The sequence below is a fragment of the Gorilla gorilla genome, chromosome 13 (assembly GCF_029281585.2).
Source record: "Gorilla gorilla gorilla isolate KB3781 chromosome 13, NHGRI_mGorGor1-v2.1_pri, whole genome shotgun sequence".
NCBI classification, from domain to species: domain Eukaryota; kingdom Metazoa; phylum Chordata; class Mammalia; order Primates; family Hominidae; genus Gorilla; species Gorilla gorilla.
The window spans coordinates 117,336,113-117,350,716 of record NC_073237.2 but is presented as its reverse complement, the minus strand read 5'-3'; the positions used below and the strand labels follow the sequence as shown (position 1 = coordinate 117,350,716).

At 40.6% G+C, this 14,604-nt stretch overlaps 1 protein-coding gene across 5 annotated transcripts in view; it reads left to right on the top strand.

The window, feature by feature from the left end:
- Positions 1–14,604, top strand: part of C5 (complement C5) — a 122,052-nt gene that overhangs the window by 89,810 nt on the left and 17,638 nt on the right. For all 5 annotated transcript variants that reach the window (XM_055351822.2, XM_063697008.1, XM_055351823.2 and 2 more), the window contains 7 exons: positions 1,721–1,880; positions 2,600–2,695; positions 4,292–4,463; positions 7,655–7,860; positions 9,631–9,783; positions 12,561–12,623; positions 14,294–14,375. In XM_055351822.2, coding sequence (XP_055207797.2) covers positions 1,721–1,880; positions 2,600–2,695; positions 4,292–4,463; positions 7,655–7,860; positions 9,631–9,783; positions 12,561–12,623; positions 14,294–14,375 — 932 coding nt within the window. The remainder of the gene's footprint in view (positions 1–1,720; positions 1,881–2,599; positions 2,696–4,291; positions 4,464–7,654; positions 7,861–9,630; positions 9,784–12,560; positions 12,624–14,293; positions 14,376–14,604) is intronic.

The following is a 14,604-nucleotide window of genomic DNA, read 5'->3' as shown; positions in this document are numbered from 1 at the left end:
TAGATAAGTGGAGAGGCAGCCTGGCCGTATAACTGCACTCATATGCCTTTCTAGCCTGCTAAAAGAAGAGAGACTTTCAAAAGCCAAAATCCCAAGAGAGACCCAATGTAAAATGTGGGCCAATCTTTGAAAACGTGAGTGTCCTTGAACCTGAGCAATCCATAGAAGTATTTCTCCTCCTTGAGAGCAGTGTGGGAGGATTAAAAAGAGAGGAGCTCTCAACTGTTACCCCCTAAAAGTCAATAGAATAGAAAATAAATTTCTGATGTTTCTAGAGAAAGAATTAGGAAAAGGCACCTAGTTGTGGAGGGGCAAGTTCCGATTAATATCAAAAAAAATCTTAAAAATAATTAAATCAATTAGAGCAAAGACTGAGAACAACCTAAATGTCTACAGAAAGGGAAATGGCTTAAATAGCTGTGGTGCATCTGTACCAAAATACTGTAATTTAATGTATAAAATCACTTGTAAAAGAACAAGGAAACTTTATGTATTAATATAGATCTCTAAGGCATACTACTAAATGGAAAAAAAGCCAAGTACAGGATAATGTAAACATTCTCCCACTATTTTGGTGTGATTGGGATGGAAAGGTAGATGGGAAGGCTATATCTTGTATCTACTATTTGGAAGAATGCACAAGAAACAATGGTCATCTTCTGTTGGGAGGTGGAGGGGGACAGGGACTGCTAGAAGGAGACTTTTCATAAAATATCCCTTTGTGCTTTTGGATTTTTTTTTTTTAAAGTTCTCTCACTCAGGCTGGATGCAGTGGCAGGATCTCAGCTTACTGCAGCCTCTACCTCCTGGGCTCAAGCAATTCTCCCACCTCAGCCTCCCAAGTAGCTGAGCCTGCCACCACATCTGGCTAATGTTTTGCATTTTTTGTAGAGACAATGTCTCACTATGACGCCCAGGCTTCACTTTTGGATTTTTGAATCATGTGAGGGTTTTACCTCTTTAAAAAAATGCTTAAAATACATTTTAAAAATGAAAATGAAAAAGAAACACAAATTTTTTAAGTGGGGGAAGTGGGAGAGCAAGTCAAGTGGTCTGGGTCTCAGACATTTGAGGACCTGGGGAGTGGAGCCTCCTGGGCGACTGAGAGAGTGAAGAGATGTTATGGGGGGATGAACCCAATCCTCTCTGATACTCTTCGATGGGTATTACTAGAGACTTGAAATTGCTTTTTGACTAAGTAATAATGATCATTAAAATTTCCTGTGGGGTAGTAAGTTCTGTGTCAATGGCAGCACTTAAGGACAAGTGAGATAAACACTCCAGGGACATTGGGAAAGGGGACTTGGGGCCTCAGATAGGAATTTAGATTCCATGGCGTGCACAAATTTTACAATCTAGAATTTTGTGATTTACTCTTTCATGTCTCATGTTCATAGGTCAATGCCTTGACTCAAAACTATTTATTTTATCTCTGTTATCTTTAACTTTAGAGTGTAATTCTTATCATCAGGAATCAATTTTTAGCTTGTGTGCTAGCTGACAATGTTGTAATCACAGAAGATGTGCTGTTCACATTTGTTTACCAAATGTTTTGGAGGTATTCCAAAAATCTTCCCTTCCTTTGTAAAATGATGACTTACTTTGGAATTGCATGTTTTAAAATGTTATTTTCTTTTAAAGAATAAAGTTGTATAAATTAATTGAAAGTCAAAAGGGATTCAGCGTTCTAAATATTTATTTATTTGATTTTGTCTTAAAGGTTAACAGCTTTTGCTTTAAGAGTACTTGGACAAGTAAATAAATACGTAGAGCAGAACCAAAATTCAATTTGTAATTCTTTATTGTGGCTAGTTGAGAATTATCAATTAGATAATGGATCTTTCAAGGAAAATTCACAGTATCAACCAATAAAATTACAGGTAAGGAAACCAAATGCACAAATTAGCAATAGTTTTATTTACAGTTTGAGTTTTATTCTCATCTGATTATGGGAGGATGAAGAAGAAGAAGGAAAAAAATGTAATTCTGCAAGAAATTCCTTTTGTGAACAAGCAAAAAATACAAAGGTCTTTCCCATAATATCTGAAGTGAAGCGATCTTCAGACAGTTCACTAGAGATCAGAGAAGTGATATCTTAGACCTCTCGTTTAACGGGGTGGAGGGAGATGGGCAAGTGAAAGCACTCAAGCGAGATAGACCCAGGGCTTACTGAGAAATGGGAAGCAGGAAGGGAAAGAGTGGGAGATAAGGCTTAAAACACAGAGTAGAGGCCAGGTGCGGTGGCTGACGCCTGTAATTGCAGCACTTTGGGAGGCCAAGGCGGGCGGATCATGAGGTCAGGAGTTCAAAACCAGCCTGATCAATATGGTGAAACCCCGTCTCTACTAAAAATACAAAAATTAGCCGCGCGTGGTAGTGCACGCCTGTAGTACCAGCTACTCAGAAGGCTGAGGCCGGAGGATGGCTTGAACCCGGGAGGCGGAGGTTGCAGTGAGCCAAGATCAAGCCATTGCACTCCAGCTTGGGTGACAGAGTGAGACTCCATCTCAAACAAACAAACAAAAAACAGAGTAGAATCAGGTCATTTCACGTTAAAGACACCATTTCACTCCCCTTTTAAAACATTGCTTCTTTTTAGGGTACCTTGCCTGTTGAAGCCCGAGAGAACAGCTTATATCTTACAGCCTTTACTGTGATTGGAATTAGAAAGGCTTTCGATATATGCCCTCTGGTGGTAAGTAAGAGTTTTCTTTCTCTCACACCCATCATCTATTTCTGTACTATATACTGGAGGGGCCACCAATCAGAAGACCTTTTGTTTCAAAAGCTTCTTTTCCTTCTTTCCAATAACTTGAAAATAACTTAAACTCCAGAATTGAAAGATTTCAGAACAATGATAGATATTAGAGACCACCTAGTCCAACCTACTCATCGACAGTTGAGAAAGCTGAGGACTGTAAGTAAGGTGAATTCAGTTGCCCAGTGTCACAGGCTAATAAATTGTAGAGCTGGGTCTAAAACTGATAGCTGGGACTGTGATGGAAGAATGATCCAGTGCCCCCAGCTTCTCTGTCTTATCTTTGCTAAATCCTGCTTTATATGTTACTGTTATCCTATAGTGAAAGCATTCTGTATCATGCAAGTACTGAGGATACACAACAGCAAATGTGTATCCTCCAAATCCTTCCAAACAACATTTGCTTGGAAACGGGAGAAAAGTGATGAGCCACCTAAGTAAATCAACATAGAAGATTTCCAAGGTTGAGATGGAAAATCTCAAGTGGATTTGCAAAACTGGAAGCACAAAACAAAACCATTTGTTTTCAGTTTGTTTCAAAAGCTTAACAAGACAAAATAATCAATGAAGACTAGTTCCCAGGCACCTAGTGGCCACATGGGTGAGAGATGCATGTGGAGCTGGGAGAGAAGGAGACAGGCAGGATGTTAGCAGCATTGCAGCAGGCTTTCTGCTGGCCCACTTGCCCAACACAACCATTTTGGTGGCGTCAGGACTAGTGATCGGGACTATTTACCCAGGCATTGTTAGGATCTAAAAGTACTGTGGCAGTTAGGGTTTCTTTCTGCTACTTATTGTTTTATTTATTTATTTTTTTAAGTGTAACTCCTTTTGAACCTGTGTGCCTGTTGCAACTACGCTGAGAGGGAACAATAAAAGTTGTGTCTATGGGCCGGGTGCAGTGGCTCACGCCTGTAATCCCAGCACTTGGGGGGCCGAGGCGGGCGGATCACAAGGTCAGGAGATTGAGACCATCCTGGCGAACACGGTGAAACCCCGTCTCTACCAAAAATACAAAAAAAAAAAAAAAAAATTAGCCGGGCTTGGTGGCGGGGCGCCTGTGGTCCCAGCTACTCCGGAGGCTGAGGCAGGAGAATGGCGTGAACCTGGGAGGCGGAGCTTGCAGTGAGCCGAGATCGCAGCACTCCAGCCTGGGCGACAGAGCGAGACTCCGTCTCAAAAAAAAAAAAAAAAAAAAAAAATTGTGTCTATGCTCGGTGCCTTTTCTTCCTGGAGGCTAGGTCTGATGGTGTACTCAGAAACTAAAGGCACAAAACCTCTAAAAGGAAAGTGAGAATTCAGAGGCAAAAAGCTTAACCTGATTTGGACAACCTCATTGTCCCTTCCAAGATTATGCTCTTCTCCTTCTCTCGGAGGGATTTGCTTCACTGAGAAGCCATCCATTTCCATTAGGTCAGTCCTCTTTTCGCCCCCATATTGCTTGCTCCAGGATAGTGGGATCTGAGGGTAGTTCGTATCAATTCATAGGTGGTTGCTTGACATAGAAACTGAAGTATCTTCTCTTGTTTCCAGAAAATCGACACAGCTCTAATTAAAGCTGACAACTTTCTGCTTGAAAATACACTGCCAGCCCAGAGCACCTTTACATTGGCCATTTCTGCCTATGCTCTTTCCCTGGGAGATAAAACTCACCCACAGTTTCGTTCAATTGTTTCAGCTTTGAAGAGAGAAGCTTTGGTTAAAGGTATAACTTGTTCCATACATGTATTCAGTGAGTGTTCACTAAGACATAAAGTCTGCTAAGTCTGGGAAGTGGGTGGTGACATGTGAACTTGAGTAAGATGCAATTCCTGTCCTCAAGGAACAAACCGTCACAATACGATGTAATGTGTGCTGTTATTCATTCGTTTATTCATGCATTCATTCAGCAAATATTTATTCTTTTTTTTTAAGACAGGTTCTCGCTCTGTCACCCAGGCTGGAGTGCAGTGGCATGATCGTGGCTCACTGCAGCCTCGATCTCCTGGGCTCAAGTGATCTTCCCACCTCAGCCTCCCAAGTAGCTGGGACTACAGATGCCCACCACTGAACCCAGTTACTTTTTTTTATATTTTGCAGATACGAGTCTCACTGTGTTTCCCCGGATGTTCTCAAATGCCTGGGCTCAAGCACTCCTACTGCCTCAGCCTTCCAAAGTGCTAGGATCACAGGCATGAGCCACCACACCTGTCCTCTATTTATTCCTTTATTCAAAAAATATGCATTGAGTATCCTATGTACACCCTGGACACCCCCTATATACCTGGCACTATTCCAGTCTCTGGGAATAAAGGAATAAACAAAACAGGCACCCCAAAGTCCAGGCCATCATGAAACTTAAATTCTAACTGGGGAGACACAAACATGATAAATAAATAAAGCTTTATGAATAGATGGTGATGGCTGATATGAAGAAAAATAGAGCAGGGAAAGAAAATAAGGTGAGAGGATGCATTGTAATTTTAGACAAGCTGACTGGGCTTAAGTTTCACTGAGAGGATGGTGTTTGAGTCAAGAGCTGAAAGGAGGTGAAGAAGCAAGTCCTGTGGCTATCTAGAAGGATGTAGCTGGTGGAGAATAGCACGTGCAAATGCCCTGAGGCATGGGCATGCCTGGTGCTCCAAGAATGGCAAGGAGGCCAGTGTGACTGCAGAGGAGTGAGAAGAGGAGTAGGAAGTGAGGTCAGGTAAGGAAAAAGTGAGGGAGCAAGGGAAGGTCATTTAAGGCATTAGAGAGACTCTTCAGGGCTTCTGTAAACAGTTGTGCAGTGGACAAAGTACCTAAGCAATCGAGTGAATCGAGGCTGAAATCTAGCCTGTGCTCCACTCCCCCGGCCACATACCCTAGTTTAGGGCTGCTTCCACCTAGAGCAAGGAGTGCCCATGTCTTATCCACAGCAATGTGCTGTGGGGACCAGAAGGAGCCCTAGAACTTTAATTTCAGCTTCGAGAGTGAAAAGGGGAGCCACTGGGGGATTCTGAGCAAAAGAGTGCATGACCTGGCTTATATTTTACCAGGTTTGCTATAAAAGTATGTGTTTGGTTTTGAAGAATAAAGATACTGCTTCCTATAGGTCAAGAGACAAAAAATAGAAAGAGAGTAGCAGTGATTATTAGCATGATTGGGCACTTTGGAGTCCTCTTCTAGCTAAGGCTTTATAAATCTTACTGAGGTTTATGACCATCTACAAAATATGATTTGTGCCATCATTTTAAAATTACTATATTTTAACATATGCCTCAAAACCACTTGTATGATACTTCAAAAATAACACAAAAGAAATGTCTTGGGTATTGTGAGATATGGATCATAAACTCATAAAATTTAAGATCTAGAAGGGAACTTAATAATCCAAGAGTTGTTCCAGTTGGGTTTCTTTAAAATCCTAAACTCAACTCTTCATTTTAAATACAGCAAATCTGAGACTCTGAGAGGAAGGGTCAATATCATTTTCAAGGTCATGCAAATAATGTAGTTATGAATTATAAACATACACATCAAAATTTTTACTAACCTTCAAATATGATTTCCAAATATGCATTACTTTTTTTAAAACAAATAGTTTGTTCCAAAAAGGATTTGAGGTTTACAGGTTTAAATAACCAATATAATTTACAGCCTAATTTATGAAAAGTGCTGCATGTACAAAATTGTCTTGAGTGCTTTAAATTGGAAAGAAATAATGAAAGACTGAACTAAGGCTTTAGGTTTAATCTCATAATTTCCAGGATGTAAATTTTCCTGTCAGGAAAAAGGTTCTCCAGTTTATTTTTTAGTGTCAGTAATAATAATAATAATAATAACAATCCCTTATATATGCATGGTGCTTTCTAGTTTACAAAATCTTTTACTTTAGTATTTCATTTGAGTTTCACTGCATGGAAGAAAGTATTATCTATACTATAGGTATTAGGAAATTGAGTCACACAGAACTAAAGGAATTTGCCCAAAGTGACATGCTAAGTTAGCAACAAAAGAAAGACAAGAAGCTGGGTGCAATACCAGTTTATTGCACTTTCCACTCTACTAAATTGCCCCTTCCTAGTACATGTGTACTATGTTGATTTTAAAATACAGATTGAGGCCGGGTGCAGTGGCTTATGCCTGTAATCCCAGTACTTTGGGAGGCCAAGGTAGGAGGATTGCTTGAGCCCAGTAGTTTGAGACCAGGCTGGATAACATAACCGGGCATGGTGGCACACCCCTATAGTCCCAGCCACTCAGGAAGCTGAGGTGGGAGAATCACTGAGCCCAAGAGATTGAGGCTGCAATGAGCTACAATCACACCACTGCACTCCAGCCTGGGTGCCAGCAAGATCCTGTCTCAAAACACACACACAAAAAAAACAAAAAATAGGTTGAGTGTTCCTGATCTGAACTGCTTGGGACCAGAAGTATTTCAGATTTCAGATTTTTTTCAGATTTTGGAATATTTACATATACATAATGATATATCTTGGGGATGGGACTCAAGTCTAAACATGAAATTCATTTATGTTTCATATATACTTTACACACAGCTTGAAAGTAATTTTACACACTATTTTCAATAATTTTTTGCATGAAACAAAGTTTTGACTGCATTTTGATTGTGACCCATCACATGAGGTCAGGGGTGAAATTACCCACCTGTGGCATCATGTCAGAGCTCAAAAACTTTCAGATTTTGGGGGCATTTCATATTTCAGATTTTCAGATTAGGGATGCTCAATGTGTAAAGACAAGTAACACCATATTAAGGGATCTCGTTTTGCATTGGTCATCTTCAGGAAGTTCCTCTAACAAGAAAAAGTAAGTAGCTTCTAGAAACTGGAAGGCCATAATACACCTGGTAGAATTATTATGTCAAATTCACATTTTTAATCATATTAATGAATGGAATTTGTTGATGTTCAGGTAATCCACCCATTTATCGTTTTTGGAAAGACAATCTTCAACATAAAGACAGCTCTGTACCTAACACTGGTACGGCACGTATGGTAGAAACAACTGCCTATGCTTTACTCACCAGTCTGAACTTGAAAGACATAAATTATGTTAACCCAATCATCAAATGGCTATCAGAAGAGCAGAGGTATGGAGGTGGCTTTTATTCAACCCAGGTAACATTTCTTTGTCTTGTTTCATCTCCCTGTAGACATTTTTATTTTCTCCCACACCACACTCATCTGGCCTCCATGCCTTTGTCCACCAAATGAGCATGCAATAGATATGAATAATGCCTAGAATTGAAGGACCCCTACAGGTTATCTGCGTCAACACTCTTATTATACAGAAGAGGAAATTAGCCCAGGGAGTTTTACTCAGGGAATTCATGGCAGAGCCAGAATCAGAACTCATGTCTCCTGACTTTAAGCCCAGTACTTCCTTCATGATCCTAAATCACCATGAAAGGCTAGTAAGGTTATTGGCAATTATATCATATCCTATGTAATAAATAGTGGTTGCCATGTAGACAAAGGTACTGATGCTCCTTCTCCACAACAAAATAAATAAAAAGTGGGAGAAATACTGATTGTTATATGTTAATCTATCTAGCTGTTTAATGTAAACTCATTTGAGTATGTATTTTTATTACAAATAAGTATTATGTAGTCGTATAATACATGTTTATATTCAAAGTTTAGATTGAATGTTAATATCTTCCCTGTTGCCTGGATGTTTAGATAATGATGGAGTGTGTATATTTTTATATATGTAATTCAGATGTAGAGAGGGCCTTCAGTATTAATTTACTGACCATGTAATGTGTTTTATTTTGGGTACAATTATAGGGTTAGCAGAAAAGACTGCCCTATTGATTAGCATTTGCCACCACAGATATAGGCAGAGGGAATGGCCACATTGTTTAACATCTCTGATCTAGTCATGTTTCTCAGTTTTATAGATGAGAAAGATGAGGTCCAGAAAGATAAAGTTTATTCACTTATTCCTTCAACAAATATTTATGTACCTGCTAAATGCAATGGACATTGCCTTAGTCCATTGTGTGTTGCTGTAACAGAAAAGACGACACACTGGATAATTTATAATGGACAGAAATTTATTACCTCATGGTTCTGGGTCCTAGGAAGTCCAAGATCAGGGGGTCTGCACCTGGTGAAGGCATTCTTGTTGCATTATTCCATGGTGGAAGGGCAAAGAGAAGGCAGAGTGGAGGGTTGGTGGGAGTGGGGTATAAACTCATCCTTTTATAACAAATTCACTTCTATAATAAGCAGTATTAATCCATTTATGAAAGTGGTACCCCCCATGACCCAAACACCTCCCATTAGGCCTCACCTCCTCACACTGCCACATTGGGGACCAAGCTTTCCAACACATGAACTTTGGGGGACACATTCAAACCGCAGCAGGCGCCAAGAAAAATATATTACCTACTTGCCTCACGAATCTTACATTGCAGTGGGGTAGGCCAACAATAAACTATAAATAAAAGCATTACAAATTGAGATGAATGCTAGAAAGGGCAAAAAGAGAACCTTAAAACAGAGAATAACGGGAAAGGGGAGTTTATGGCCTTGTTGTGGAGATACTTAAGCTCAGACTAAAGGATGAGGAAGAGATAATTGTTCAAAGACTCAGACGAATTCTGCAAACAGTGACTTGCCTGAGGTTACATTTGCAGAATATATAGAGGACCCAGATCTGAGGCCACACTTCCTTCCTGTCCCTGCTAACAGCATCGTCTTTATTGAGGAGGGAGAGACCTTTCTTCCACCTCCACAATGGGGCTCTTAACCAGTCTTACTGAGTCAGCTGGAGTTTCATCTCCAGACAATGCTGCCCTACCCTCTCATAAAAAGGGCATTTGTAAATAGGAGTACATAAATAAACTAAACATATTTTTGTGCCTTGCTGATTGCTGACAGGACACAATCAATGCCATCGAGGGCCTGACGGAATATTCACTCCTGGTTAAACAACTCCGCTTGAATATGGACATCGATGTTTCTTACAAGCATAAAGGTGCCTTACATAATTATAAAATGACACACAAGAATTTCCTTGGGAGGCCAGTAGAGGTAAATGAAGAACTTTGTGTAGTATTTTACAATTGGCTGAGACCATTGAAATCATCTGTTCCACTCTTTATTTTATAAATCTATCTCTTCACTACTTAAACATATATTGAGTGTCAGCTATGTCCTAAACAGGGATGCCTGCTATATCCTGGGCACTGAGGATTCAAAAATAAAACACAAACAATCAGCGCAGTGCAGGGAGATTGTCATTTAAGCAGATAGTGAAAAATTAGAGTCTTGATAGGTACATGGAAGTACAGAGGGGCCCTCCTGATCCTGGCTGAAAGATGGAGGGAGTTTGTCAGATGTGTCCAGATGTGTGGGTTAAATCTGAAAAAATCAGAATGAGTTAGCCAAGTCAAGAAAAAGGAAGAACATTCCAGACATAGATAACAGCACACAGAGCAGTACAGTGAGCGTAGGAGGGAAGGCATGTCTGGGAGGCTGCTGGTGGTCCCTTCTGGCCCTGGTCATACATGCAGACTGTGGCCAGGTTGGAGTTGGCCTTTAGGGTCCCCAGCTCCTTGCCCCATGTCCTTTGCTACTGCTGGATTTTTAAAGGTGGTAACTTTGATGGCTTATGAAAATTTCACAAAGAACAAGACATGTTGGAAAAACTGGGTTCTATATTAATATTAGCTGCCCACATATAGCTGCTGATACATATTTTTCTGATTACTGTTTGCATTATTTTAAAGTATATTTAAATGTACAGTAATTGGAAATAGTCCTCATTGTTGACATCCTTCACAAATTGGTGTTTGTTAAAAGTAAACAAGCATGAGAAATAATTTTTTTTTTTTGAGATGGAGTTTCGCTTTTGTTGCCCAGGCTGGAGTGCAATGGCGCAACCTCGGCTAACTGCAACCTCCTGGGTTCAAGCAATTCTCCTGCCTCAGCCTCCCAAGTAGGTGGGATTATAGGTGCCTGCCACCACACCTGGCTCATTTTTTGTATTTTTGGTAGATATAGGGTTTCACCATTTGGCCAGGCTGGTCTCAAACTCCTGACCTCTGGTGATCCACCCACCTTGACCTCCCAAAGTGCTGGGATTACAGGTGTGAGCCACCATGCCCAGCAGAGAAATAAAATTTAATGCAAAAATTGCAAACTGGTGGCCCATACTAAAAAAAAAAGAACATGGATATAAACATAGACATAGATATATGCCAACATTTAAGGATCCAGATATTTCAAATAAAAACCTGATTCCCAACTTCCCTTGATAAACCAAAAGACCTGGCAGCAAAGCACCAGGCATTGGCATGGCTTCTGCAATTTACTGCAGTCCCCACCAGTCACAGGACGTATGCATGTGCATTTATGTTCATACCTGCTTTGTGCCCGGGCCTCTGCAGGCATTTGTGCTTGTGGTCCCTAGTTTGGGAATATGTCTCCTTTCCCTGGGATCATTTAGAGTTCACCGGAGATTCATGTTCTGAGTCTAAGCTCTAAGAAGGATCTCTTGACCTTCCAGCTACCTGAGGTAGCTGAAATTATTCTTCTCTATAGGGATAATGCTGTAAGAGTCCTCTTGTCATCCTAACAAAATTTAAACCACAGCCCAGGATGCTGCTTCCATGTAAAACCTGGGCTGTTATTATCCAGTGTGGAATTTTCTACTCCAGCATTTCCTGAAATGTGTTCCATGAAAGAGTGTTAGGTGGTTGAGTGTGCATTAATTAAGTTAAACAAATTTAAATTAAGTTAAACAAGTTCTTTAATCCAGAATTCCCCTGTTCTGTAACATGTATGTGATTAAGTGTGGTGACTCTGGGTGTGAAAAGGGGCAGAGGCAGGGCACAGTGCACAGCATTTCCCAAACTTATTTGTCATGCATGCTTTTCACATGCAGTATCTCAAGACACTTGTTTTCCAACAAATGCTGCTATATTCTATCAGGGAGAACAAGAATGTTGACCTACTTTCCTACATTTACTAAAATTTGAAGGAAGGATTGAGAAACTTTAACATATGCCTAATCCCTCTTGCATTATTGTGCTAAGCAAAGGAAAGGGGAGGCTTGGAGTAAAGGAAGTGCCAACCCCTCAGGCTCAAAATTATCTCTCCTGTACTTTCCACAAATTAGGGAGCATTTGGATGACAGAGTTTCTCTGGAGAGGAGAATGACTTAACTCCGTTTATGTCTTCAGTTTCCTCCTAGCAGAGTGGGAAGAAGAGCAGCAGCAACTAAGGATTTGGCAGGCTTGAGTGGGGTGCTAGTGGTTTGGGGTGGGGTACCAGGGGTTTCTGCAAACAAAGGTGGTGACAAGTGGAAAAGATAAATCATCAAGAGATGGAAAAGGGGTGCAAAGGAGGAGCTCAGAGAGGACCAAAGATAGATGCACCCGCTTTCAAGTTATGTGGAGGTTCCCTGCTCTGGGTTCTAATGAAAACGATCTCCATTGGCACACAGGATGCTGATTCCTGAGCTAGGCACAGAAAGGAATTTATTCAGTTGGCAAAAGGAGATGAAGATCCAGATTTACCATAGCCATATGTAAATGAAAATGTAACCAGAAGTGACCTCTGACATGTTGCTTTTGTTGGTTCATTCAGGAGATCTCAGACATCTTATTTACATGTAGAAGGGAAAAGGGAAATACCAGCCTTGTTTAGCACCTGCCATGGGCGTAGGATTTTCAGTGTCTCATCCAGTTACTCTCAGAAGAGCTCTGAGAGAGGAGGCTGGTACATGTCAACCCACTTTTCATAGCTCTATCCTCCCTCCCTATCAAATGATGAAAGAAAGCATGGTTTCTCTATTATCTTTCCAGGTGCTTCTCAATGATGACCTCATTGTCAGTACAGGATTTGGCAGTGGCTTGGCTACAGTACATGTAAGTATTTAATTGATATCCAATAACGAGTTATGTGTCCATTTGTACTAGGTAACATAAAAGTTAGGAGCTTTGCCACAAAGTCACAGAAATCTGGGCTTGGGTAACCATGACTAAAGTGGGATTCACTTATGTAAATCTTTCTAGCAATCTTTGTAACTATCTTCACAATTTTTTTGAAAATAACAATGTTGGCCAGGCGTGGTGGCTCACGCCTTTAATCCCAGCACTTTGGGAGGCCTAGGCGGGCAGACCACGAGGTCAGGAGATCAAGACCATCCTGGCTAACACGGTGAAACCCCGTCTCTACTAAAAATACAAAAAATTAGCCGGGCATGGTGGCGTGCGCCTGTATTCCCAGCTACTCAGAGGCTGAGGCAGGAGAATCACTTGAACCTGGGAGGCAGAGGTTGCAGTGAGCCGAGAGGGCACAACTGCACTCCAGCCTGGCAACAGAGCAAGACTCCGTCTCACACACACACAAAAATTTAATCCTTATATGTATACATTCTGTATACTTATAGAAATTATATATATTATAGAGATATATAATTTTATGATTATATATGTGTATACGCATATGTGTATATACATATATATGTGTACATATGTGCATTGTATATATGTATGTTTTCTATCCCATCTCATTTATCCAGCATTTTGGGGGATTTATGTGTTATTCATAAAGACTTATTTCTTCATTTTAGCCACTTGGCAGTTGCAATTTTTTTTCTTTTTTTTTTTTTTTTTGAGATGGAGTCTTGCTCTGTCGCCCAGGCTAGAGTGCAATGGTGCGATCTTGGCTCACTGCAACCTCCGCCTCCCAGGTTCAAGCAATTCTCCTGCCTCAGCCTCCCAAGTAGGTGGGATTACAGGCACATGCCACTACGCCCGGCTAATTTTTGTATTTTTAGTAGAGACGGAGTTTCACCATGTTGACCAGCCTGGCCTCAAACTCCTGACCTCAAGTGATCCGTCCACCTTGATCTCCCAATGTGCTGGGATTATGGGCGCGAGCCACCACGCCCGGCTGGCAGGTGCAAATTTTTCTAGGCTGTTTAAGTATGTTCATGCATTCTTAAATTGCATGTTCTGAGCATAAATTAACATCCTATTAATGATTTTAATCACGCTCTTATCTTTAGTACATTCATTCCTTCAAGGACTGTTGTAAGTTTATATGGGGGAGGAGAGATTGTCCACTTTTCTGCCACTTCTTGTTGGTGTCAATATATCTACTTCTGGCAGCACCTCTGCCCATTCATACACACCTATAATTTGTTGTTTGCCATGATGGTGTGTGGCTGGAAGAAACCCACACTTCTTAGCCTTGTGGTGTTGTGTGTAAAATTAAAGTGGAAAGGTTCAAAACAAGAACCTTGGGAACTCTCCTGTAGAGTAAGGTGCCCAGATTTGACTGCATGGAATTTAGACCAAGCTTCTGACCGGCCAGAAGTCATTTTTTGCTTACTTTGGGCCTCTAAGGTTTAGATTATGGAGTTTGCTTAAAGTCCAGCTGCTGGAAAAATGAGTCACTAATGTACACCATTTGTGCTGGATTATGAAAATGATCCTTCGAGCATCCCATCTGCAGCAGCAGTGTTGCCATAATACCGTTGTCACTTTCCCACTTTAAACAGAATCTTCTTGCTTACTTGTCCCCAATGTAGGTAACAACTGTAGTTCACAAAACCAGTACCTCTGAGGAAGTTTGCAGCTTTTATTTGAAAATTGATACTCAGGATATTGAAGGTAAAAACAGCAGGATTTACGCTGTAATTTTGGCTAAAAATAAAGCATGTGTATAAATAGAGAGCTTCTCTGATTAGTAAAAGTGTGCTTACTCAAAAAGCGAAATTTCTTAACCAAATACTTTAGCAGGTTGACATCCAAGTAAATATTACTTCCATTTTTTACAATAGATAACTCTTTAATATAGTCGGAAGCTAATATTAAATAACAATGACTAAGCTAAATGTAT